This window comes from Rhinoraja longicauda, chromosome 31 (assembly GCF_053455715.1).
Source record: "Rhinoraja longicauda isolate Sanriku21f chromosome 31, sRhiLon1.1, whole genome shotgun sequence".
NCBI classification, from domain to species: Eukaryota; Metazoa; Chordata; class Chondrichthyes; order Rajiformes; family Arhynchobatidae; genus Rhinoraja; species Rhinoraja longicauda.
The window spans coordinates 29,121,772-29,147,674 of record NC_135983.1 but is presented as its reverse complement, the minus strand read 5'-3'; the positions used below and the strand labels follow the sequence as shown (position 1 = coordinate 29,147,674).

The following is a 25,903-nucleotide window of genomic DNA, read 5'->3' as shown; positions in this document are numbered from 1 at the left end:
GTGGAATTCTCTGCCACAGAAGGTAGTTGAGGCCAGTTCATTGGCTATATTTAAGAGGCAGTTAGATGTGGCCCTTTTTGCTAAAGGGGTCAGGGGGTATGGAGAGAAGGCAGGTACAGGCTACTGAGCTGGATGATCAGTCATGATCATATTGAATGGAGGTGCAGGCTCGAAGGGCCGAATGGCCTACTCTTGCACCTATTTTCTATGTTTCTATGTTGCTGGCCAGACACATGGCCATCCAGCCCACAGAGGGCGAGGCAGTCTCTCTGCTCACGTTGTTTATGGGGAGGCAGCACGCCTTGAACCAGCCCCTTGTCCACAGCCATTAGTATCCTTGTCTGTGGTTGTCTGATTTACTGGGTGGGCACTCTGCAGAGCCGACGCTACTACTCTTCAGTGTGAGCCTGCCACTGCAACAATGACGAACGCAAGTATCTCTTGTATTTTAACAAAACAGCACCCACCCCAATTACAGTCAGTGCTATTGATGCGACCGAGGATTTTGTTGTTGCAATTTTAGAGTTTTATCATCTCCTTCACTCTCTGCATCCCTTTTTCCTCCCACAGACCTTTCAGACAAAATTCAGTGCAATTAAAGTTATTTTTGCAATCCTCTGTTGTTTGGGATGTGGCTCTACAACATCTCACGTGGACAATGGAAATACAATCTATGTTCAGTTGCCGAATGCTGAGCGTCGCTCGCTGGTATGTATGTTTGTATGTTTGTATGTGTCTTCTCCTCTCGCTGTGGTCAAGCTGTTTTACTCTTGTAGACATTTGCAATCCATTTTGTATCATTCATGCCACTCAGTGCAACAGTATTACCGAACAAAAATGTCGCAAGAAGGTGGCAGAGCAGGAAGGAACTGCATGCAAATAGACACAAAAATAGCTGGAGTAACTCAGCGGGACAGGCAGCATCTCTGGAGAGAAGGAATGGGTGACGTTTCAAGTCGAGACCCTTCTTCAGAAGATATTAGGGCAGGTGACCGAACATTGGTGATATTTGGTGGACATTCTGAAAAGAGGAAGCTGAGGTAATGAAATGGGGAAGGAGGGGGATTGACAGCTGAGCAAGCTGCAACCAGCAAAATAAACAACAAGCTCAAACCCATAATTAGAGAAGGAAAGAAATCTCCAAGAGCAAGGGAGGAATGTGTGGGAAGGAACTGCAGATGCTGGTTTACACCGAAGATAGACGCTCAAATGCTGGAGTAACTCAGCGGGTCAGGCAGCATCTCTGGAGAGAAGGAATGTTAACGTTTCGGGGTCGAGACCTCTGAGTTACTCCAGCTTTATGTGTCTAGCAAGGAAGGGGTGTTGCCTTTGGAAGGATTTATACACCGAGGAAAAACAATTTTAATAATGACTAGAAATAAAGAACTGCAGATGCTGGTTAATACACAACAAGGACACAGAGTGCTGCAGTAACTCAGTGGGTCAGGCAGCATCTCTGGGGAACATGGATAGGTGACGTTTCACAGAGTGCTGGAGTAACTCAGTGGGTCACGCAGCATCTCTGGGGAACATGGATAGGTGACGTTTCACAGAGTGCTGGAGTAACTCAGTGGGTCAGGCAGCATCTGTGGAGAATGTGGATAGGTGACATTTCAGAGTGCTGGAGTAACTCAGCGGGTCAGGCAGCATCTGTGGAGAATGTGGATAGAGGTCGTTTCAGGCCGAGACCCATCTTCAGACTGATTGTAGTGGCTGGCTGTCTCCTTCACATCCCCACAATCAGCTAAAAGAAGGGTCCTGACCCAAAACGCTGCCTCCCCATTTTTTCCAGAGATGCTGCCTGCACCATTGACTGCTGAATTACTCCAGCATTTTGTGTCCTTTTACAATGAATGCATTGTCGGGCATGCAATCAGTGTAGGTTGATGTAGACAGGGCGATGGGACCTCTTTAGGTTAATGCCTTTCAGCTAATGCTAACGCGGTGTGTCACAGATAACAAGGGCTGAAGCAGTCCCATGGATGGTCGTGGGCGAACAGAAGTAGCAGTCTTGCTGAATAATGCAAGGTTATTTCGTGAGACCCCACAAGCTTTCCTTAAGCCATTTTCTCAACCTATCATGGCACTTTCAGTGACATATATCGATGTTTTGCCATTTCTCTGCCTTTTGCAGCCCGTTTAGAATTGTGTCCCATTGTCTCCTCTTCTCGTCAAAATGTAAAAACTCCCTATTTCTCTGCATTAAATTTTATTGAGTGCCCACACTCCCAAATATGTTATTCAAGTCTATTATTATCTGCCTCTCTCTTCATCACATATCTAAATTTGTGCCATCTGTAGATTTGGAAACTTTGATCATCATTCTCTGATCTGACAATTTCCATGTAATTAGAAGCTTACTGAATCCTTTGGCAGCACTGGACAAAGCCAGTGAGAGACTTACTGCAAGAACAGAGTCTGAATTGCTGAATCAGGCTTTTGATTTTACGATGGCATTTTACAACTGACTTGTTGGCATCTCGCAGTGTGTGGGGGTTACATTGTGCAAAAGGTAACCTCAGGAGATATGGAGTGCAGTTTCCAGCTGAGACTTCAGTCAACCCTGGAGAGTATGAACCCATACAGTCATGCGGCACGATGGCGCAGCGGTAGAGTTGCAGCCTCACGGCGCCAGAGACCCGGGTTCGATCCTGTCTACAGGTGCTGTCCGGATGGAGTTTGTACATTGTCCTCGTGACCTGCGTGGGTTTTCTTCAGGTGCCCCGGTTTCCTCCTAGACTCCAAACACGTGCAGGTTTGTAGGTTAATTGGCTTCGGCAAAGTTGTAATTTGTCCTTTGTGAGTGTAGGGTAGTGTTAGTGTGCAGCGTGATTGCTGGTCGGCAAGGACTCAGTGGGCCGAAGGGCCTGTTTCACAGGGAGAACGTACAAACTCTGTACAGACAGCACCCGTAGTCAGGATCGAACTCTGGTGCTGTGAGGCAACAGCTCTGACATTATGGCCCACGGTACTGCCCTGTACGTTCTAGATACGGACTGCCTCGTTTCATAAGTTTCAAAAGCAGTGACTTATCTAAAAATATGTTAATTGACCTCCTCAAGCTGTGGAAGGTGTTGAGTAAACATAAAATGTTAACAAGGCTTTGGCAGTATTCCTTACATAAGAAAATGCTGAGTCCCATCAAGGACCCATATCTCTCGAGGTTAATTTTTGCACAATGTAATCTACACACACTGTGCTAGATGCTAACAAGTTCATTCCAGTTATTGTGAAATCAACAATGCAGGCTCTGTCCTTGCAGCAGAAATGTAACAGTAATTCTCCAGCTGGTAATTCTCAGTTTGATGGTATCAAGGTTCTGCTTCAATGGAAATAGTAATTCAGATCAGAGAATGATGAACAAAATATCCAAATGTGCAGATAGAACAAATCTAGAACTGTGGTGAATGCTGAAGTGGATAACAATGGCCTCTAAGAACACAGGACGTTAAGCAGGGTGGGTGGTAGGTGGAATTTAATGCAGAGAAATTGGAATGTTTATATTTTGTTGGAAAGAATAAGAAGAGTATATATAAACTGTGGGAGATAATTCTAAAGCCCTACAAAAACAGAGAGATCTAAAGGTCATTTAGTTATTTCATTGAAAGCAGGTTGACATGAAGGCTGACAAAGACATATGAGAGCCTGGCTTTATCAACAGGAGTTAAATGCAAGGGTAAGAAATCATGATGACCGTTTTATATAACATTGGCAGCACTGTAACTGAAATACTGTTCTGAGCACCACACTATAGGAAAGATATAAAGTGCTGGAGTAACTCAGCAGGTCAAGCAGCATCTCTGGAGAACATGGTTAGTTAACGTTTTGGGTCGGGACCCTTCTTCGGACTGAAGAGGTTTCCAACCTGAAATGTCACCTATCCATCCTATCCAGAGAGTAACTCAGCGGGTCAGGCAGCATCTCCGGAGAGAAGGAATGGGTGACGTTTCGGGTCGAGACCCTTCTTCAGCCTGAGAGTCAGGGGAGCGGGAGATACAGAGATATGCAAGGGTAAGGTGTGAAAACGAGACATCAAAGGGGACGGAGGTCAAGGAAAATGAAGAATAGATCTGTTAGCTAGGGGAAGGTGACAATTAAACATACAAAGGTAAAATTTAATTAAGACAGTCAGACTGGTTGGAGAACTAGGATGGGGGAGGGATGGAGAGAGAGGAAAAGAAGGGTTACTTGAAGTTAGAGAAGTCATAATTCCTACTGCTGGGGTGTAAGCTGCCCAGGCACAATATGAGGTGCTGTTCCTCCAGTTTGCGCTGGGCCTCACTCTGACAGTGGAGGAGGCCCAGGACAGAAAGGTCAGTGTGGGAATGGGAGGGGGAGTTAAAGTGTTTAACAACGGGGAGATCATGTAGGTTTAGGCGGACTGAGCGGATGTGTTCAGATGTAAGTTCACTTTTTATGTTATTCAGGCCACATTTTCCTGGGCCAACTGTGGGAGTGAGAAAGAGCCTGCTGTCCTTGAGGCTCTTTCAATTCAACCTGATCCGATCGTGCTTCCTGGGGACCTTCAGGCCAGTGCAACAGGTTCCACCAGCGTTATTCTTACAACACCTTTAACGGTAAGAATCAATCCCTTCCCTGCACGCTGTCAGCTAGGTTCCTCTACCCTGTTCCAGGCAAAAGAGAACAAAGTTACTGCAGCACTTTGTGTCTTTTGTTTTGTAAAACCAGTCTCTGCGGTTCCTTGTTTCTACATTCTTTTATTTTTGTCACCTTCCTAGTTACCTCTTAGTTGGGTCGATGTCACTTTTGATCAATATGGGTGTCAGGGGTTATGAGGAGAAGGTAGGAGAATGGGGTTGAAAGGAAGAGAGAGATCAGCCATGATTGAATGGCGAAGTCGACCTGATGGGCCGAATGGCCTAATTCTGCTGCCATCACTTAAGAACTTATGGACGTTTTGGCCTCAAAGACAACAGGGAAGTCCCTTGGGATATTTGATGTGGCAATAGCTGTATAAATTCTTGTATAAACAAGTTATATAAATAAGTTTCTGTTTGACAGGGTAATTTAACGTTGTACAAGGAAGTAATAGGAATGTGGGAGAGAATTCCATGTATTGATGATATCGGAAGCTGCGTCTACAACGATGTCTGTGAACTGCTGAACATGCTGATCCCACCCGGACAGACCTGCCCTGAACCACTGCTCACATACGGCCTTCCATGTCACTGTCCCTTTCACGCGGTAAGATGCTCATCCCTCTTTCCACAGGCAGAGTAAAAGCACAATCTGAAATGTTCTCCTGATCACAGGATCAGCCATGTGACTTTGCTAACATCAAGTAACCCGTCAGAGAGTTGTGAAACTTTGGAATTCTCTGCCTCAGAAGGCAGTGGAGGCCAATTCTCTGAATGCATTCAAGAGAGAGCTAGATAGAGCTCTTAAGGATAGCGGAGTCAGGGGGTATGGGGAGAAGGAACGGGGTACTGATTGAGAATGATCAGCCATGATCACATTGAAGCTGGCTCGAAGGGCCGAATGTCCTCCTCCTGCACCTATTGTCTATTTCCCTCTCTCTCCATCCCAACCCCACCCTAGTTCTCCGACCAGTCTGACTGTCCTCCTGATTAAATGTTATCTTTGTATGCTTTGTAGTCACCTTCCCCTGGCTAACAATGATCTATTCTACATTCTCCGTGATCTCGTCTCCTTTGATGCCTCGTTTTCACTCCTTACCCTTCCATATCTCCGTGCCCTCTGACTCTGTCTGAAGAAGGGTCTCGACCCGAAACGACACCCATTCCTTCTCCAGAGATGCTGCCTGTCCCGCTGAGTTACTCCAGCATTTTGTGCCTGTCTTCAGCCGTATGAATGCAGCAACTGTGATCATTTACACTGCATCTTTGCTGCATTATCTGAGCAATTAGAACACAAATTCATGGTTTTATGCATCCACAGCTCGTGTATACACACATCTGTCTGGGTCTTTGGTTACATGTTCAGAGATGCATCTATTTTGGGTGTGTTGGTTCATTACAAAGCACTTTAGAGCCAATTAGTTACTTCTAAAGTGCTGTCACAAGAGTGTAACAATCTGGCTGCTGGTTCCACATATTAAACGCCTCCTCATTCAAACTAATTTTGTTTGATAATGAACGATGAAACTTGTAAAAGGCCTGGATAGAGTGGATGTGGAGAGGATGTTTCCACTAGTGGGAGAGTCTAGGACCAGAGGTCACAGCCTCAGAATAAAAGGACGCCTTTAGAACAGAGATGAGGAGGAATTTCTTTAGTCAGAGGGTGGTGAATCTGTGGAATTCATTCCCATAGACAGTTGTGGAGGCCAAGTTAATTGATATTTTAAGGCAGAGATAGATAGATTCTTGATTAGTGTGGGTGTCAAGGATTATGGGGAGAAGGCAGGAGAATGGGGTTAGGAGGGACAGACAGATCAGCCATGATTGAATGGCGGAGTAGACTTGATGGGCCGAATGGCCTAATTCTACTCCTATCACTTATGAACTTAAGGAGCCAGCTTCCTCAGTCAGGGATGGAAGGAAGAGAACAAAAAGAGGAGGGATAAACAAGCAAACCTGGAGCAGGATGTAGTATGAGGAAAAAACAAAAACTAATCACTGCAAGTAGGAGCTGGTGGCTGCAGTCACAGGGATGAGCATTTCCTGCTTTACATTGTTTTCTTTCTTTGTTAACCCAGGGTAAGTACTCTCTGCCAAAGACCAACTTCAACATCCCTTATGTTCAGTTTCCGTACTGGATGGCCAATGGGAACTACAAGGCTGTGGTAATCCTGACAAGCAACGAAGAGCAGCTGGCGTGTGTCAAACTCGCCTTCTCTCTGAAGAGTGAATGATCAGATCAAGCCTGCAACTCTCCAGCTTGTAACACACAGCTGCTTGGAACCATAGAACAAGAAATAACAATTTGCCTCCATCTGCTAAGTTTTGCAACAGCAATCACGTCTGAAAAACTAATGTTCATTTTTTTCCAACTATGATCTGCTGCCACAAAAACATTATTTCAGTTTAAAATATGTTGCTTCTTTTCTTTTCATCCAGTGAGTTTCTTTCAGCGTGTAAAAAGGGGAGTAGTTAAGAAATCAATATGCCCCAGTCTGAGTAAGGTCACTAGTGCTGAGGTGAGAATTTCATGCCCCAGATATTGACTCACTGAGTAACCTTGTGCTCTGAGAACCATTCCTCTCTTTGTAGGTGGGTCAAACAGAGGTAGGGCGGGTCTCATCTTCATTTATTAATTCTGTCCAAAATATAAAGGCAGGGAAAACTCTCTCTTACGCACAGAAAACACACACACTTCATCTGATGGGAATCAGTTGTCATCCTTATTCTGATTCCTTCTTCACTGTTCGGAGACCATGATGAGGTTTAAACAGGAACATTGATAATTTCGAACGGCTGGTTGTCTTTGTGTTGCAAAATGCGTATTGAAATCCTCAGGTTATCAGATACATTTGAAATCGATTTGCCATTATTGGCAGCATCTTGTCCTCTTACAACCCTCATTACTCAAGGTTTGGGTTAAATTCCACAAGGCAGTGGAATACAGGCTCCAGACGAAGAGAGTTTTCTAAACTCACAACATTCTTGTGACGTTCTGCATTACACTAATGCTGCTCCAAATTTGAACAGAGGCCTGGCGAAATCAAAAAGCTAGTCTCAGTAATACGGTTTTCCTTATTGTATTCATCAGACGAACGATTGTTGATTGTATTGATCGGTTAAAACTCTCACATTCCCGTCAATATTTGCTTCTCATGCTAAAGGATAATAAAGTATAATTCATTCGACTATGAAGCAACTAACCCAACTACAGCAAATTTACAGCCTGAAGTGAACGCACTGCACGCCAATAGAAATTGTCGCAAGAACAATTAGCCTTCTGAACAGCATCAATAATTTACTTCACACTAACCCAGCAGATAAGTGGAGAGCTGCTGCCAACCTTGCATGTGCCTTGGGCAAACTTCAAAGATCCCCCAGTCTTTCTATTTGATGGGTACAGAAAGACGGTGAACTGCAGTGACCAGGGCCAGAATAGTCCCATCCAGAGGCAGGCCATTTCCCCATCGCCTGGGTGTCGGCCGAACTGACTCCAGTTAATCTCGCTTCCCCTTTCACCATATTTGTACAATTCTTTTCTTTCTTCAAGTTGGGGATCCAAATCCCTTTTGAAAGTCAATCCTTTCCAGACGTGGGTTGCAGGTTACTATATAAAAAAAATTAAATCTCCATCTTGCTTCCAGTTCATTTGCCAATCATCTCATTTTTTTCCCTCTGGTTATTAGCTAATCTGCTGATAAAAAGCCTTAGAGTTAAATTATTTCATTTCATATGTTTACAATATTGACATCATTCTCAGTTCTGCATTTACAATTGTAATTGATTGTAATCATGTTTTGTCTTTCCACTGACCGGTTAGCAGGCAACCAAAAATGTCACTGTACCTCGGTACACGTGGCAATAAACTAAACTCAACTAAACTACAAAAGGTACATCAAATTAAAAATTGCAACACTGCACTGTTACACTATCAAATAATATGAAACAGTCGGAACTGTTAATCAATCTGCATCAACACAAATTATTTGTTGGTGAAGTTAAACTAAGTTGCACGCTAAAACAATCACAGAGACAGTTTACTTATCCTTACATTGCACTTAGTTGATTGTTTTCGGCACTCCGAGAGATTTGCAAAACCTACTTTTAAAGAGGTAATATATTCTATTTTTAGCAGAATCTGACAATCTCAATTAGAGGGAAAGACATTAGATATATGCACCATTTTTGATAATAATCAGAGAGAAATTATGATGCATCTCAAAATCTAACATTTCACATACTGTATGCAAAGAAATGGTTAAAAAATAAACGTTGATAAATGCTTTTCTTATAACCCTTTAAGCAAATGCTCAAACTGGACCTAAAATAACATTTCTGATTTTTTAAAAATGTTTCTGAATTTTTTTGAAATGCTGTGCTTTCCCAAAATAAAGGCTTTATTTGCCAACATGAGAAGTTTCCTATCACTTTCTCTGTAATACTATATTTAATTTGTGCTCCAGCACTAAACCCAGGCAGTTTCCACAGTGAGTGAGTGTTACAATGCCTGATCTGCTGAATGTGTAGGAAGGAACTGCAGATGCTGGTTTAAATCGAAGATAGACACAAAATGTTGGAGTAACTCAACAGGACAGGCAGCATCTCTGGAGAGAAGGAATGGGTGACGTTTCGGGTTGAGACCCTTCTGATCTGCTGAATTCTGAATGAGATGTTAAACAAAGACCCCTCCTGCCCTCACAGGTAAAAGCGCAGATGCCATGGTGATCTTCAAGGGAGGCAGAAAACCTCTCCCGTATGTTTCCTGGGAGAGTGCAGAGACTGAAGATAGTTTAATGATATAACTCATAACAAATAACAGGACATACTCTTGAAAATAACACTAGAAACACCCACCACATTATCTGTTCGTACATCAAACAATGCAATTAGGAAATAAAAAAGACAATAGTTGTTTAGGATGGAACTGCAGATGCTGGATTACACTGAAGATAGACACAAAATGCTGGATTAATACAGAGGGACAGGCAGCATCTCTGGAGAGAAGGAATGGGTGATGATTTGGGTCACGACCCTTCTTCAGACTGGGAGTCGGGAAAGAGGGACTAGAGATATGTGGAAGGGCAAGGTGTGAAAATGACAGATAAAAGCAGACTGAGATCAAGGAAATGTAGAATGCATCATTGTTAGCCCATAATTAGCCCACAAGAGTTTGAGCAAATAACACAAATGCAGGGCAGGAGTTGGATGATGATTTTAAATGGTAAGTGGAAGAGGACAATGGATTTTGACAACATGGATTTGCAAAAGATTGGAGGCAACGAAGCCAACAAGAAAAATATTTGTAAAATCAATAAAAGGTGAGGTAGTGTGTCAAAAGGAACTGCAGATGCTGGTTTACACTGAAGATAGACACAAAATGCTGGAGTAACTCAGTGGGACAGGCAGCATCTCTGGAGAGAAGGAATGGGTAATGTTTCAGGTCAAGTCAAGTCCCCTCTTCAGACTGAGGTGAGTTTGGCACATGTATAGTTCCAGCAGCAGCAGTATAGACGTACTATACTCAGATTGAGCCAATATGGTGGTGGCAAACCTTAGTGGGAAAACAGAGCAAATAAAACTAAGCAGTTTACTATAGAAACTAGTGCTGATAATAAAGTGCCTAAGTTTAACCAAATGTGGGTCTAGACACAATCTTAGGAAAATTCCAATTATATATTTTAAATCATTCGGGATTAATATTCAGAAAGTCAGTACTGATTACTGTTTTTTCTCTCATGAACTTGATATACACAATATAATGAAAGTACTTGACTTGTGTGTGCGCCTTTCTCTCAGCTCCTGGGCCCCAGCACCTTCACCTGGGCGCCGTGGGAGGAGTTAGACTGACGGACCGGAAGCAGCGGCGTGGGACAGGTTAGAGGGAGGGACCCCCTTGGATACCGGAGAGGCGTTGCTAGGTGCGAGCAAGCGGGACCAGGTGGAGGACAGGTAAAGCAGAGAGAGGGGGACAGGTGAATACAGAGAGGTGGGCAGGTAAATGCAGGGAGGTGGGCAGGTGAATGCAGAGAGGGACAGGTGAATGCAGAGAGGGACAGGTGAATACAGAGAGGGGGACAGGTAAATGCAGTGAGGGAGACAGGTAAATGCAGAGAGGGGGACAGGTAAATGCAGTGAGGAGGGCAGGTGAATGCATGCGGAAAAATAGAGCGGAGACTGGAGAAGTGACAGGGATTGGAATGAAGCAATTATTCGTGAGGAAATAATTACATAAACCGGACGCAGCCCATGTTGGCAATGAACAGAGTGAACAGCCTTGAGCATTGCTATGCAAGATGAGAGCTCAGTGGTGTCCTGTGATTGAACAAGTGGCCGCAGATCTCCGATCAGGTATGTCTTTGAGATTGTCCATCATCATTTAGCCAGAGAGCAGTCCCAACACAATGCACTGAAAATTATGTTGATCCACGTAAATTGGATTTGCAATGACACATTTCTTAGAAAGTGGGCAACTTGCTGTTGTTAGCATTCCCCCACAGTTCATCAGTCTGAAAGCAAAACCCAGCATCTGAGTCCACATTCAATTACTTCTTCAGCCGAATAAACCTGCACTCGTCCCCAAATACAATACATGCAAAATATAATGTTAAAATTACCATGTTTTACTAACTTCAACTGGATTGTAAAATTTCTGTACAATCTCCCTCTTGTGGTCCTGAAAATATAAAGAGGTTTTATATTTTATAGTGTTTATATATTCTGGAGTTACTCCAGGACTTTGTGTTTTTTGCACAAGAGAGTTCATCAGCCAATTTCACTCCCTTAGTCTTCTTCTTCTGTGTCCATCATCCATGTCTCAAATGTTACATCACTGTCATTGTCCGTCCTGAAAAGGGCGCAAGCTTCCGGCGACAATCAGTGGGAGCCATCACTTGTACAATAAATGATGGTGGTAGCAGAATTAGCTCAGGACACCTCTAGTTTCCAGCCCTGCGACATGGGTGCTTCTGCCATGGGGCCACTCCCTTAGTTAGAAACATTATATTGGCACATTACATCAAATTTGCACCCATATGTGGCTGAGTTTTATGTTTCTGGATTAATTAAAATAAATAAGGCTCAATTAACTTAACAGCATTCTACACAGTCTTGATTCTGCAATATGTTATTAATTCTACAGTGGAAACAAAGAACTACAGATGCTGGCTAATACACAAAGGGACACAAAGTACTGGAATAACTCAGCGGGTCAGGCAGCATCTCTGGAGAACATGGATAGGTGACGTTTCACAGAGTGCTGGAGTAACTCAGCGGGTCAGGCAGCATCTCTAGAGAACATGGATAGGTGACGTTTCACAGAGTGCTGGAGTAACTCAGCGGGTCAGGCAGCATCTCTAGAGAACATGGATAGGTGACGTTTCACAGAGTGCTGGAGTAACTCAGAGGGTCAGGCAGCATCTCTGGAGAACATGGATAGGTGACGTTTCACAGAGTGCTGGAGTAACTCAGAGGGTCAGGCAGCATCTCTGGAGAACATGGATAGGTGACGTTTCACAGAGTGCTGGAGTAACTCAGAGGGTCAGGCAGCATCTCTGGAGAACATGGATAGGTGATAGGTACTCCACCATTTTGTGACCTAAACCAATAATCTGAATGGTCAGGATTTTGGCAGTGCCGGGTTAGCAGATTCTCCACACTTATTCCTTTGATTAGAATCACCCATTTTAACCTTGTTTTTGGCGAATGATACATTATATTGTAATAAATGTCCTTGTAACTAGGTAAGTTTAGAGGGAGAAGGGGAAGTAGGACCATGCTCACTTTGATGAGAGCCAGGGAAGCAGGGGTCCCAATGAGTTGAATGTGAGCTCCAGTGAGTGGATGGCATGTGTTTTCAAGGGAGAGTTAGATTTAGCTCTTAGGATTAAAGGAATCAAGGGATATGGGGGAAAAAGCAGGAACGGAGTACTGATTTTAGATGATCAACCATGATCATATTGAATGGTGGTGCTGGCTCGAAAGGCCGAATGGCCTACTCCTGCACCTATTTTCTTTGTTTCTGTGTTCTATGTTTTCTAAAGCCAGGCCCTACATGTTAGAGGGTGGTGAATCAGTGGAATTTGTTGACACAGAACATTGTGAACGCCAAGTCAATGGATATTTTTAAGGCAGAGATAGATAGATTCTTGATTAACATGGGTGTCAGGGGTTATGGGGAGAAGGCAAGAGAATGGAATTAAGATAGATCAGCCACCATTAAATGGTGGGGTAGACTTGATGGGCTGAATGGCCTAATTCTGCTCCAATCACTTCGGAACATAGGAAGCATTGCCCTGGTGAGTTGGAAGGGAACACATAACCTGGTGAACAAACACCCAACCATTGGGATTTCTGAATGTTCAGATACAGGGTTGTCCAGGTTGAATTGTGTTTGAGTTATGGGATAGTTCAATTAAATGTTCCTTCCCTTTGATGTATCTCTGACACCTAGTTATGATAAATTTTCTGGCTCTTATAAGCAAATCTGTGGAAGCAAAATATTGATCAAACATTTTTGAATGCTGCTTGCACATTCTGTATCAAATGGCAGAATAATCTTGATGGGACGAATGGCTGAATTCTGCTCCTATCCCTTATGAAATTACAACTTTAAAACTTTCACTTAATTGGTTCTTTAACGTGATTTCTTTGCTCGATGTGATTATCTCTTCTCATAGGGTCTGACCATCACTATGTATCTATGAAAAGTGTGTTAACTGTAGCTGAAGCCATGTCTACAAGTAAGCCGTCCACCTGACTATTGGATGGTTCCAGTTGATGCTTTGTTGCCATGGGAAAACTGCAAAGTAAGCAGAAACGCAACATCTCACGATGCAGGTACAGTAAGAGTTCAGAGACCACTGAGCTTTGAACAGTTAACAAATCTATCATCACTCTGCAGTTACAAGCCGTTTGCTTTCTACTAGAGTTGTTGTATATTTTCCAGGATTGATGGGCATGCAGGCCACAGTTCTTCCACACACACTGTACAGCAATACAGCCCTGCACATAATGATGCTGTGACATCACTCACCTCACTCACGTCTGAACAATGCGTGTCCGGTGGCAAGGACAAGGTGAGACTTTTATCTTCTGAGAGGGAAGAATTGGAGAGAAAGAATTTCAGCATCACTTTACACCATTGGGCACCGGTATTGTGATAGTTTTGTGATGTGGGAACTATGTCATTATGCTCGAAAGAGAATAGAGGATCGACAAGGACGTTGCCGGGACTCGAGGGCCTGAGCTACTGGGAGAGGATGAGCAGGCTAGGACTTTATTTCCTGGAGTGCAGGAGGCTAAGGGGTGATCTTACAATGGTATATAAAATCATGAGGGATACAGAGAGGGTGAAGCACCGAGTCAGTGACCCAGAGTAGGGGATTCACAAACTAGAGCGCACAGGTTCACGGTGAGAAGGGAAAAAATTAATGAGGCTGAGGGGCAGCTTTTTTGTGCAAAGGGTGGTGGATCGGTCTGCCAAATGAAGCAGTTGAGGCAGGTACAATTACAACATTTAAAGAACATTTGGATAGGTACCTGGATAGGAAGGATTCAGAGGGATATGGACTAGGCGCGGGTAAATGGGACTCACTTAGTTGGAGCATCTTGGTCAGCCTGGATGAGTTGAGCCGAATGGCCTGTTTCTGGGCTGCCTGTCTCTATGTCTCTCAATCTTATACACATTATCACAAGGCATCTTTCATTCTCCTCTCTCTCCCTATCTCACTGTAGTGTTGTGCTTCACTTGAGACGGGTGGTTTGGTTCAGATTAGTGGTGGTAGGGGTAGATAGTGGAGGTATTGTAACTGGTGCCCTGTGCAGCAGTGTGGTAACGTCAATCACAACTTGTATTGTGAATTCCATCTTATTTAATATGTAGATTCTGCAGGTGCTGGTTTAAACTGAAGATAGATATAAAAAGCTGGAGTAACTCAGCGGGACGGGCTGCATCTCTGGAGAGAACGAATGGGTGACGTTTCGGGTCTGAAGAAGGGCCTCGACCCGAAACGTCACCCATTCCTTCTCTCCAGAGATGCTGCCTGTCCCGCTGAGTTAAACCAGCTTTTTGTGTCTATCATCCATCTTATTAAATGTTTTACATGGGTTTTCAAATGGCATCACGGTTATGGCAGCTATATTGTACATGTGCAGGTGTTTGCAGATATTTAAGTACCAATTTAATTCCATGGTCGAGTCACTGAGATGTTCCCATTTCCTGCCTTACAGACAGTGGTCATATATAACTGGAAGTCTGGTGCTGTGCAGCAGAAATTCATGGGCCATGAACGTGACGTGACCAAGGTGAGAATACGTTATTGGCAGTGTACTAACTAATCTTGATGCACAAGTGGAGAACTAGAGGTCTGCCACAGACTATTATCTCGGGCTAGGCTTTAATGTCCGGGATTTAACTTGCCCATTGGTAATAGATTTTTGCAGAGGTTTCAGTATGTATTTTGTTCTGATGTATGGTTCCCAAAATGATGTAGAAACATGAAATGCTGGAGTAACTCAGCGGATCAGGCAGCATCCCTGGAGATCATGGATAGATGGTATTTCGGGTTGGGACCCATCTTCACCTGCCTCTGAGTTGGAGGGGGTGAGATAGGAGTTTTGTTTAGAGATACAGGGCAGAGAAAGGCTCTTTGGCCCACTGAGTCAGGGCTGACCAGCGATCCCCATACACTAGTACTATCCTACACTCTTGGAACAATTCTTTACAATTATAACAAGGCCATTTAACCTACAGACCTATACATCTTTGGAGAGTGGGAGGAATCTGGAGAAAACCCATGCGGTCATGGGGAGAACGTACAAACTCCTCACAGACAGCACCCATTGTCAGGATGGAGCCTGGGTCTGTGGCGGTGTAAGGCAACAACTCTACCGCTGTGCCACCGTGCTGCTCGAGATTACCAGGAGTGGAGAAGTCAAGATGGTTGATGTGGCACGGACAGTTGGGATCACAAAGCACTGAGAGTGGAGAAACACAATCCTCCATTGATTGGTGATCTATTATTCTAGTCCTGCTTCACACTTTGGTGTACCATGGATTGTTTCCAGTTATTGTGAAGAGACGTATCAAGTTGGACAGGGCTGAGTGAAAGGTGACCTGCAGCTTTTTGCTGCCTTTATAAGCACACATGTGATTCTGCTTCTGTTAGCTGTGAAATACCATACAGGAAATGTGCACACGGTGGCCCTATGGTAGAGTGCGTCCTGACAGCGTAAGACACCCAGGTTTGATCCTAACTACAAGTGCTGTCTGTACAGAGTTTGTACATTCTCCCTGTGACCATGTGAATTTTCTCCGGTTTCCTCCCATATTTCCAAGATTTGTAGGTTAATTGGTTTCTATAAGTTGTCTCTGGTGTATCGAATAGAATTAGTGATCGCTGGTCGGCATGAACTCGGTGGGCCAAGGGGCTGTTTCCATCTGTTTCTCCGAACTAAACTAAGCCAAATAGCTCTTGGTATAGCTCTTAAAAATGTATGCAAAGTTAAAACTCAAAACACTGACGTTCAAACATCTTAATAGATTGTCAAAAACAAACTGTGTGGTGAAGATTATAATTGGTGGTAAGAGTAATTTTGACTTGGAGGAATTGCATGGTAGCCAACTTCTAAACATTGTTCCCTATTTTCATTTATATTTCCTATTTTGCATCATGAACTGAAAATAAATTCCCAGTGTCATCTTGTAGTGGGTAATTCTGACTACGTTTTTTTTAAATTGCCTCTGAGCTCCTGTCAGCTGTGAAATAATTCTCAATGTAAACTTATAAATGGAATTAACTTATAAAATAGTGGTCTTTACTTTCACATAGTCAGTTTAGTTTAGAGATACAGCGTGGAAACAGGCCCTTCGGCCCACTGAGTTCACACCGACCAGCGATCCTTGCACATTAACACACTAGGGGATAATTTACACTTGCACCAAGCCAAGTAACCTACAAACCTGCAAGTCTTTGGAGTGTGGGAGGAAACCGATCTTGGAGAAAACCCACGCAGATCACAGGGAGATCTCCGTACAAACTCCGTACAGACAAACACAGATATCAAAGTTAAGATCTGAGCAGCTGACCTGAGGGAATTGTATTACAGTGGTATGGAGTTGTAGAGATGAAGATGAGTTGTGAGAATGTGGTCAGGTCCAATCTAATGCCTGTGGTTTGTCTTTGCATTTGCACCCGTACATGGTGTGCATGAAACACCCACATAGTGTGATATTCTCTGAGGTGTCTGGGGCTATTCCCAGCTATTCACTGGGGCATTAGGGGGCAGAGTGGGCGGTGAATGGGTGGTCGTTTGAAACCCATTCCTGCATTGAAATGACCTACATGTGGATATTTTAAACTGTGCTTGTTTTTGTTTCATTTCAGGTAACGTGCATCTTTCAATCAAATAGAATCTTCAGTGCTTCACGTGATAAAACGGCCCTGATGTGGGATGTGGATAGTGAAGCTGGACCTTTGCAGGAGTTTACTGGCCATGAACTGGGAGTGACAGGCCTAGCTGTGAGCCCAGGTTTGGATACTGGAAGCTATCAATCTCCATAGCACCTTAGAATTTATATTCTGTCGTAAGTGTGGTTGCCATAATATATTTAACTAGGGCAGAGTGAAATCATGCATCTGATATAAAGAGAGAAAGGGTCACAACAGAATAGGTCTGGGATTGAATACAAAACTGCCTCAGTTGCATAAAGTGTTGGTGAGGCCATATCTGGAGCACTGCTTGGTGTAGGAAGGAACTGCAGATTCTGGTTTAAACCGAAGAAAGACACAAAAAGCTGGAGTAACTCAGCGGGTCAGAAAACATCTCTGGAGAAAGGAAATAGGTGATGTTTTGGGTCAAGGCCCTTCTCCATTGCATAGAGTATTGTCCTACTTATTTAGAGAAGAATGTTAATTCATCAGAAACAGTTGAAAGAAGATTTATTAGTTAATGCCTGGAATGGGCAGGTTGTCATAGGATCTGCCAGAAGACAGAGGATTTGATAACAACCTAAAGAGTCTGGATAGGGTTGATGTGGAGAGGATGTTTTCTCCTAGGAGTATCTAGAACTAAGGGAGTAGCTGTTTTATAATAAGGGCTTACCCATTTAAGACAAAGATGAGGCAATTTATTCCTCTCAGAGGTTCACGAGACTGAAACTGTCTTTCTCAAAGGGTTGTGGAAGCAGAGTCCTTGAATACTTTTAACACTAAAATGAATGTGTACTTGATAAGCAAGGAGATGGCAGGGTCTCGACCCGAAACTTCACCCATTCCTTCTCTCCAGAGATGCTGCCTGTCCCACTGAGTTACTCCAGCTTTTTGTGTCTATCTTCAGTGATGACAGGTTACTTGGGTGGCATAGAATGTAGCCTTGAGGTCATAACCAGAACAGCCCAGTCTTATTAAATGGTAGAACAGGCATCTTAATTGTGTAGGAAGGAACTGCAGATGCTGGTTTAAACCAAAGGTCGACACAAAAAGCTGGAGTAACAGTCTAAGGAAGGATCTCGACCCAAAACATCACTCGTTCCTTCTCTCCAGAGATGCTGCCAGTCCCACTGAGTTACTCCAGCATTTTGTGTCTATCTTGTCCTGATTTATTTGTTTGTGGCAAGTCGAATAATGATGACAGAAAACAAGAGGCTTACAGATAGAGTGAAATGAGAAAATATAACGAAAGAACGTGAAAGATTTAGAGTGAAAGAGAAAAGATGCCAATGGGATAATATTTTAAAACTTTGACAGGCAGAAAGAAAAGAAAAATAGAAACTACGGAAAAGTTGCAGAATGAACAACATGCATTGAAAGAGGCAGGAAGAGAAGAATACCATTTATTTCTGTGAGCTATCTCATATATATAATTACTATTATTAATAAATAATTTTGCTAACAGATGTTTGATCTCTTCCTGACTCTGTTCTGCGACCATTACTGAAAGGACACTGTACCCATGGTGAGCTTTCTTTGTGGCACGATGTGATTTATGCTGCAGACTGTGTCACGGTTTTGTTTCATTTCTCTTGCCAGGTGGCTTCCAGTTGTGTACGGGATCACGGGATAACTCCCTGCGAATCTGGGATGTGCAAACTGGAATCTGTCTACAAAAATCTTCCATTTCCAGGAATCTGGTACGACTGATGAACAACTATTGATGGTTTTTTTCCCAGTGTTTATGATTGCAATGTTGAGAGCCTACAAGCTGTCCCATGTTTCAGATGACCTGTTAAACTAAGTCACCATGCCTCCTCTAATAAATGTAAAAGCTGTACAGATTAGAGGTCATAGGTTTAATCAAGAACTAGAGGACATAGGTTTAAGGTGAAGGGGGAAAGATTTAATAGGAATCTAAGGGGTAACTTTTTCACACAAAGGATGGTGGGTGAATGGAATGAACTGCCAGAGAAGGTAGTTGAGGTAGGGACTATTGCGGCGTTCAAGAAACAATTAGACAGATACATGGATAGGACAGGTTTGGAGGGATATGGGTCAAACGCAGGTAGGTGGGGTTAGTGTAGATGGGACATGTTGGCCGGTGTGGGCAAGTTGGGCCAAAGGGCCTGTTCCCACGCTGTGTGATTCTATGACTCTATCACATGGCACCTAAGAGCAGCTGTGTTCTCCCTAAAATGCTGCCACAGCTGGGCCTCTCCTCCATCTCCAGTGCACAAGTCAGAAGCACGTGCAATTAGTAGTCCTCACTTGCAAAAGGCTCCACAACATTCAGGACAGAGCAGCCCATTTGACTGGAATCTGATCAACAGGGGGCACCCGTATTCATCCTCTCCACCATCAGCGCACAGTGGACATGCTATGCACCATCTCCAAGATGCACTGCAGTTATTTGCCGAGGTACTACCACCACACCTGTCCAACCTGCAACATCTATTGACTACCTGCAGCTTCCCCTCAAACTCATATAACATCCTGATTTTGGAAAAGTAAATGCGGGTCCTTAATCATTGATGGGGTAAAAATGTTGGAACTCCCTGCTGAACAACATGAGGGGAACACCTTCACCAGAAAGATACTGCAGCTGTTCAAGAAAGTGGCTCACCTTCTCAAGGCAATTATGACTGGGCAATAAATGCTGGCCTTGTCATAGCATCCAGATGATTTAACTTTATATCTCACTGCTGCTTGCTGTGTGCAGGCTGGCCGCTGCATTTCATGCTCCACAGCTGTTAACCCAACTCAAAACAATACCAAAAGCTGTAAACACAAGAAATCCTGAGGTTATGAAAGATGCAACATTTTATTTTTATGTTTCCAACTTTGTTATGACAATTACAATTTTTCTTTGCATGTTAATAAACAGTTATGTAGAGCAATGGCTTGCAATTGCAGTGCACCCAGTAAGAGTGAGCTTGGTAGATGTTGCAGGGAGCTAGCGACAAGTGGTTCAATCATGTAACTTCCCATCACAAGTTTCTGTTCAGCTTGGGAGCAATGCACAAAGGAAGTCACCAGCTGATATGAAGAAGGATCCAGGGGTTGGGACCAGCAATCATTTTAGTTATGGGGGAGGAACCATGAGGACAAGTAAAACTATCACCTGCTAAAGGTCCCAGAACAGCTTGACAAAGGTACCAATGATGAACATCTCCAGAGAACATGGTCTAAATTCTCCCTCAGTGGCCCAAAGAGAGCAATGCAAGAAGATTCAGAAGTTCATAAGTGATAGGAGCAGAATTAGGTCATTCGGCCCATCAAGTCTACTCTGCCATTCAGTCATGGCTAATCTACCTTTCCTTCCCAGCCCCATTCTCCTGCCTTCTCCCCAAAGCCTTTGACACAATTCAGTCACTATGTGTACTACTGCCACAGTCACAAGTTGACCTATAGCTGTTTGATTATGTGGCAGCATTGATTAATTGATGTGGCTTTTCTAGGTGACACATATCTGCTGGATCCCCACAGAATCACTGGTCATCCAGACTTCAGAAGATAAGATGATCAGGTAGGTAAACCAAGGTCCACTTCAACCAGTAAGAATCATTAATCAAGTGGGTACAATGGTGCAGTGGTAGAGTTGCTGCCTTACAGCGCTTTCAGTGTCAGAGACCCGAGTTCAATCCCGATTATGGGTGCTGTCTGTACGGAGTTTGGTTCTCCCCATGACCACGTGGGTTTTCTCCGAGATCTTCAGTTTCCTCCCACACTCCAGTTTCGCTGAACACCTTCGCTCAGTCCGCCTGGACCTACCTGATCTCCAGGTTGCCAAACACTTTAATTCCACTTACCATTCCCACACTGACCTTTCTGTAGTGAGCCTCCCCCATTGTCAGAGTGAGGCCAAATGCAAATTGGAGGAACAGCACCTCATATTTTGCTTGGGCAGCTTACACCCCAGCGGTATGAACATTGACTTCTCTAACTTCAAGTAGCCCTTGTATCCCTCCCCCACCCAAGTCGCACCTCTTCAAAGTTGTCTTGTTGAGTCTCATTGTCTGTAACCTGTTCTCAACTAGCCCACAGCTAACAATGGCCTGTTTCCTTTATCATCATTACTTATTTATATATCTTTCATTCATTTGTTCTATATCTCTCTATATCACCGTCTATATCTCTCGTTTCCCTTTCCCCTGACTCTCAGTCTGAAGAAGGGTCTCGACCCGAATCGTCACCTATTCCTTTTCTCCAGAGATGCCGTTTGACCCGCTGAGTTACTCCAGCTTTGTGTGTCTATCTTTGGAATCAGTCAACATCTCTCCGCTCAGCAGTTTGGGCATGATAGCAGTAACATAGGTCCTGTTAGGTTGAGCACCGCAGCTCACCCGACACAACATGTCTATGGTCCACTACAAAGAGAAGAGACTGGTTCACCGGCTGACATCTTTCTGTAGGTTTGCACCTTCTGTCTTTGCATACACATATGCCAATGTCCTGAATTTATCAGCATTTACACAATAAATGTCGGCAGTTTGCTGTGGAGCGGCTGGCATTTGTCAGCAAGAATCAGCCACCGGTTTAGTTTAAGGTAGACACAAAATGTTGGAGTAACTCAGTGGGTCAGCCAGCATCTCTGGAGAGAAGGAATGGGTGACGTTTCGGTTCAAGACCCAGGGTTTCGACCCGAAATGTCACCCATTCCTTCTCTCCAGAGATGCTGCCAGACCCGCTGAGTTACTCCAGCATTTTGTGTCTACCTTCGATTTAAACCAGCATCTGCAGTTTTCTTTCCTACTGAGGTTTAGTTTATGTGCTATGCTCTTATAATTATAATAGTCAGGTTAGTTTAGCCTCGACAGCTGCTGGTTCTGTTTCACAGCTATTTTTTGGTAAACTTCCATGTTTTGGATATATAAATAACTGTTTGTATGTATGATTCTATCACAGTGAAATGCCTGATTATCCTTTGTCAAATGAATTTGCTTGATATTTCAAAAATGTTATTATGCAATGCCCCAACGTTTTTTGAAAAAATATGAAAATAATGCCACAAACTGCTCCTCATTTAGTGGCTGAGAACACAGTTTGATGTTGAGATACAGAATGGGGAATTAGGATTTGGCTGTAAAAAATAAGGGAACTGAAATAATCTAAAAAATATTATTTTTTAAACTACGATTATTAACCAGTGGTGTCTCCGCCCCTGTTATTTGTAGGTCGACACAAAATGCTGGAGAGAAGGAATGGGGGACGGGTCTCGACCCGAAACGTCAGCCATTCCTTCTCTCCCGAGATGCTGCCTGACCCGCTGAGTTACTCCAGCATTTTGTGTCAGCCTTTGATTTAAACCAGCATCTGCAGTTTTTTTTCCTCCTGTTATTTGTGTTGTGCTTGCAGGATCTGGGATGTCCGTGAGTTGCAGGTGACCCATACCTTCCCCATGAAGCAGCACATTCAGACCCACTGTGACACCAGTCCTGATGGGCGATATTGCATCACCTGTAGCAACGGCTTTGGAGGCGAGGGATGTGAGGCGACAGTACGTAATTACCATATTAGCCCAGATTAAAGAATGCATCCATCACTTTCAGCTTTTAGTTTTTTTTAGTTTTAGAGATAAAGCATGGAAACAGGCCCTTTGGCCCACTGAGTCTGCACCGACCAGCGATCCCAGCACATTAACACCAGCCTACACACACTAGGTACAATTTACAATTACACCAAGCCAACTAACCTACAAACTTGCACGTCTTTCAAGTTTGGGAGGAAACCGAAGATCTCGGAGAAACCCATGCGGTCACGGAGAGAACGTACAAACTCCATGCAGACAGCACCCGTAGTCAGAATCAAACCCGGGTCCCTGGCGCTGTAAGGCAGTAACTCTACCACTGTGCCACCGTGCTGCCCTTTTAGACTTTGTCCTGCCCCAACCTCACTTCCAGCTTTCTTCCCCCCCTCTTTGAAATCACTCTGAAAACCCGAAACACCACCTATTCATGAAGTCCAGAGATGCTGCCTGACCAGCTGAGTTACTCCAGCACTCTGTGAAACATCACCTACCCATGTTCTCCAGAGATACTGCCTGACCCGCTGAGTTACTCCAGCACTCTGTGAAACGTCACCTATCCATGTTCTCCACAGATGCTGCCTGACCCGCTGAGTTACTCCAGCACTTTGTCTTTTTTGTAAAACAGCATCTGCAGTTCCTCGTTTCTGCATTTCACTACTTTAGTGATTTATGAATATGTAAGGAGCTCTCTTTGCACCTCTGCTCCATTTGTAAATATAATCCAATCAGTATTTTTTTCCACCAAAAATGCCCCACCTCATAATTATCTGTACTTTAATCCATCACATTTGCCAAAAACAAGTTTATTAGCGTTGTATTTTGGTGCTTTCTTCCTTTGAATATCACCCCTATCTCCACCCCCAGTTTGATTTTATTCTCAAATTCTGCAATAATAATTAATAATATAAGAGTAAAAGAAATCAAAGTCAGAGTAGGTCAGAATAAGGACCTCTCATCCTTATTCAGCAATTCCATAAGACCACGTCTAATCTTTTTCTCAGCACTACTTTGCAATAACTCAATAACCTTTGATTCCCTTAACATAGAAACATAGAAACATAGAAAATAGGTGCAGGAGTAGGCCATTCGGCCCTTCGAGCCTGCACCGCCATTCAATATGATCATGGCTGATCATCCAGCTCAGTAGCCTGTACCTGCCTTCTCTCCATACCCCCTGATCCCTTTAGCAAAAAGGGCCACATCTAACTCCCTCTTAAGTATATCTCAAAGATCCTCAATTTCTGTCTTAAATATATTTGGTGACCGAGCCGGCATAACACTCCTGGGGAAAGATTTACCAGGATTCCCTTCCCAGCAGCTGAAGAACGTTCTCCTCATCTGGAAGACAGACACAAAAAGCTGGAGTAACTCACGGGCAGCATCTCTGGAGAGAAGGAATAGGTGACTTTTCGAGTCCTTTTAGTTTAGTTTAGAGATACAGCCTTCGGCCCACCGAGTCCGTGCAGATCAGTGATCCACGCACATTAACACTATCCTACACACGCTAGGGACAATTCACAATTATACCAAGTATACAAACCCAAGCCAATTAACCTACAACCTTTACGTCTTTGGAGTGTGGGAGGAACCCAAGTTCTCAGAGAAAACCCACGCAGGTCACGGGGACAACGTACATACTCCGTACAGACAGAGCCTGTAGTTGGGATGGTACCCGGGTCTCCGGCGCTGCATTCGCTGTAAGGCAGCAACTCTACCGCTGTGGCACCGTGCCGCCCTGTCGAGACCCTTCTTCAGACATTCTCCTCATCTCAGTCCTTCATGGTCAACCCCTTATAGCAGGACTGTGTCTCTGTTCTAAACACCCCAGCAAGGGGGGATATAAGGGAGCTGGAGGGGGGGGGGGGGGGTGGCATTTCTCACGTTCATTTCTGTCCCCGCCAGAAACTCTTAATTTTACCTACAAAACAGATTGTAACAAAGTTATCAATAACCTGGTAGTGCAAGAGGGTTTTCAAAAGATTATTAAGCTGCTGGATGATATCAAGACAGTGTGAATACAGTGCAAGACTCACGAGTATCAGCGACACAGTCGAGTGGGTTGCTGCTATGATTACTAATCACTCAGCTTCCCTCTCTCTTCCAGCTCTGGGATTTAAGGCAGGCAAAGCTTAAGGTGTGCGAGTATAAGGGGCATCTTGAGAGCACTGCAGCCTGCATCTTCCTCCCACGTGGGACTTCTTCCTTCCCTCTGGTTGCAACCTCTGCACATGACTGCACTGTGAGGATCTGGAACCGCGACACTGCAGGTACTGTCCTTGTGCTGAACGCCACATTTGAAGTCATTTGAATCTAGATTCAGTCTACCTCCCTCGGCTGCCCGGCAACATAAAACCTGGGGTTCAACGGTAGAGTTGCTGCCTTACAGTTCTTACAGCGCTCCTCCAGAGAGATGTAGGAAGCCCGAACCCGTGGAAAATAAGCATTCATTTTGTAAGACAGGAAACTTTATTTTTAAAAAGCATGCAGTGAAGATTACATTGATTCCAATGGGCAACATAGAAACATAGAAAATAGGTGCAGGAGTAGGCCATTCGGCCCTTCGAGCCAACACCGCCATTCAATATGATCATGGCTGGTCATCCACAATCAGTACCCCGTTACTGCTTTCTCCCCATATCCCTTTATTCCGTTAGCCCTAAGAGGTAAATCTAACCCTGACGTTAGTAAAGGGGGTGAGGGATGGTACAGAGATGTGTTTGTACGTTGACTGGGTGACGTTAGTAAAGGGGGTGAGGGATGGTACAGGGAGGGAGAGAGATGTGTTTGTACGTTGACTGGGTGACGTTAGTAAAGGGGGTGGGGGATGGTAGAGGGATGTGTTTGTACGTTGACTGGGTGACGTTAGTAAAGGGGGTGAGGGATGGTACAGGGATGTGTTTGTACGTTGACTGGGTGTTTTCCGTCTTCACTGCAGTGTGTGTGGGCTCTCTGTGCCTGGATGGGGCCGGCACTCTCACGTCCTTGGTCTCCAGTGACGCTGCCAGCCTGCTGTGTGGCAGCTTTAACACCGGAATTCACCGTCTCCAGCTGACCCATTGGAACGGCTGCAGCCTGACAGAGGTGGCCAGGTTCTGAGCGGGCCGGAGAGCTGAGGCTGGTTTGTGGGAGGCCCTTAGTGGAATGGACGGCAGTGGATCACAAGCGGAGACCGGACCAGACACTTCAACACTGAAGATAGAGACAACAAGCTGGACTAACTCAGCGGGACAAGCAGCATCTCTGGAGACAAAGAATGGGTGTCGTTTTGGGTCGAGACCCATCTTCAGAGTTACTCCAGCATTCTGTGTATCAGTGTAAACCAGCATCTGCAGTTGTTTCCGACACAC

The 25,903-nt window shown here is 44.2% G+C and overlaps 2 protein-coding genes across 3 annotated transcripts; both read left to right on the top strand.

Moving 5' to 3' along the window:
* Nucleotides 1-271: 271 nt before the first annotated feature.
* On the top strand, nt 272-8,988 carry LOC144608350 (ganglioside GM2 activator-like). The gene is made up of 5 exons (XM_078426019.1): nt 272-430; nt 571-708; nt 4,428-4,577; nt 5,023-5,205; nt 6,677-8,988. The coding sequence occupies exons 1-5, from the start codon at nt 422-424 to the stop codon at nt 6,830-6,832; spliced, it is 636 nt and encodes a 211-aa protein (XP_078282145.1). The 5' UTR covers nt 272-421; the 3' UTR covers nt 6,833-8,988.
* A 1,540-nt stretch (nt 8,989-10,528) lies between these two features.
* wdr31 (WD repeat domain 31) lies at nt 10,529-25,667 on the top strand. Of its 2 annotated transcripts, XM_078425941.1 has the most exons (10): nt 10,529-10,946; nt 13,274-13,433; nt 13,543-13,672; nt 14,826-14,900; nt 16,982-17,126; nt 18,626-18,726; nt 20,488-20,555; nt 22,385-22,526; nt 24,661-24,823; nt 25,492-25,667. In XM_078425941.1, the coding sequence occupies exons 2-10, from the start codon at nt 13,387-13,389 to the stop codon at nt 25,650-25,652; spliced, it is 1,032 nt and encodes a 343-aa protein (XP_078282067.1). In that variant the 5' UTR covers nt 10,529-10,946; nt 13,274-13,386; the 3' UTR covers nt 25,653-25,667. The 2 variants fall into 2 exon arrangements, with proteins under 2 accessions (XP_078282067.1, XP_078282068.1); XM_078425942.1 differs by lacking the exon at nt 13,543-13,672.
* Nucleotides 25,668-25,903: the final 236 nt, after the last annotated feature.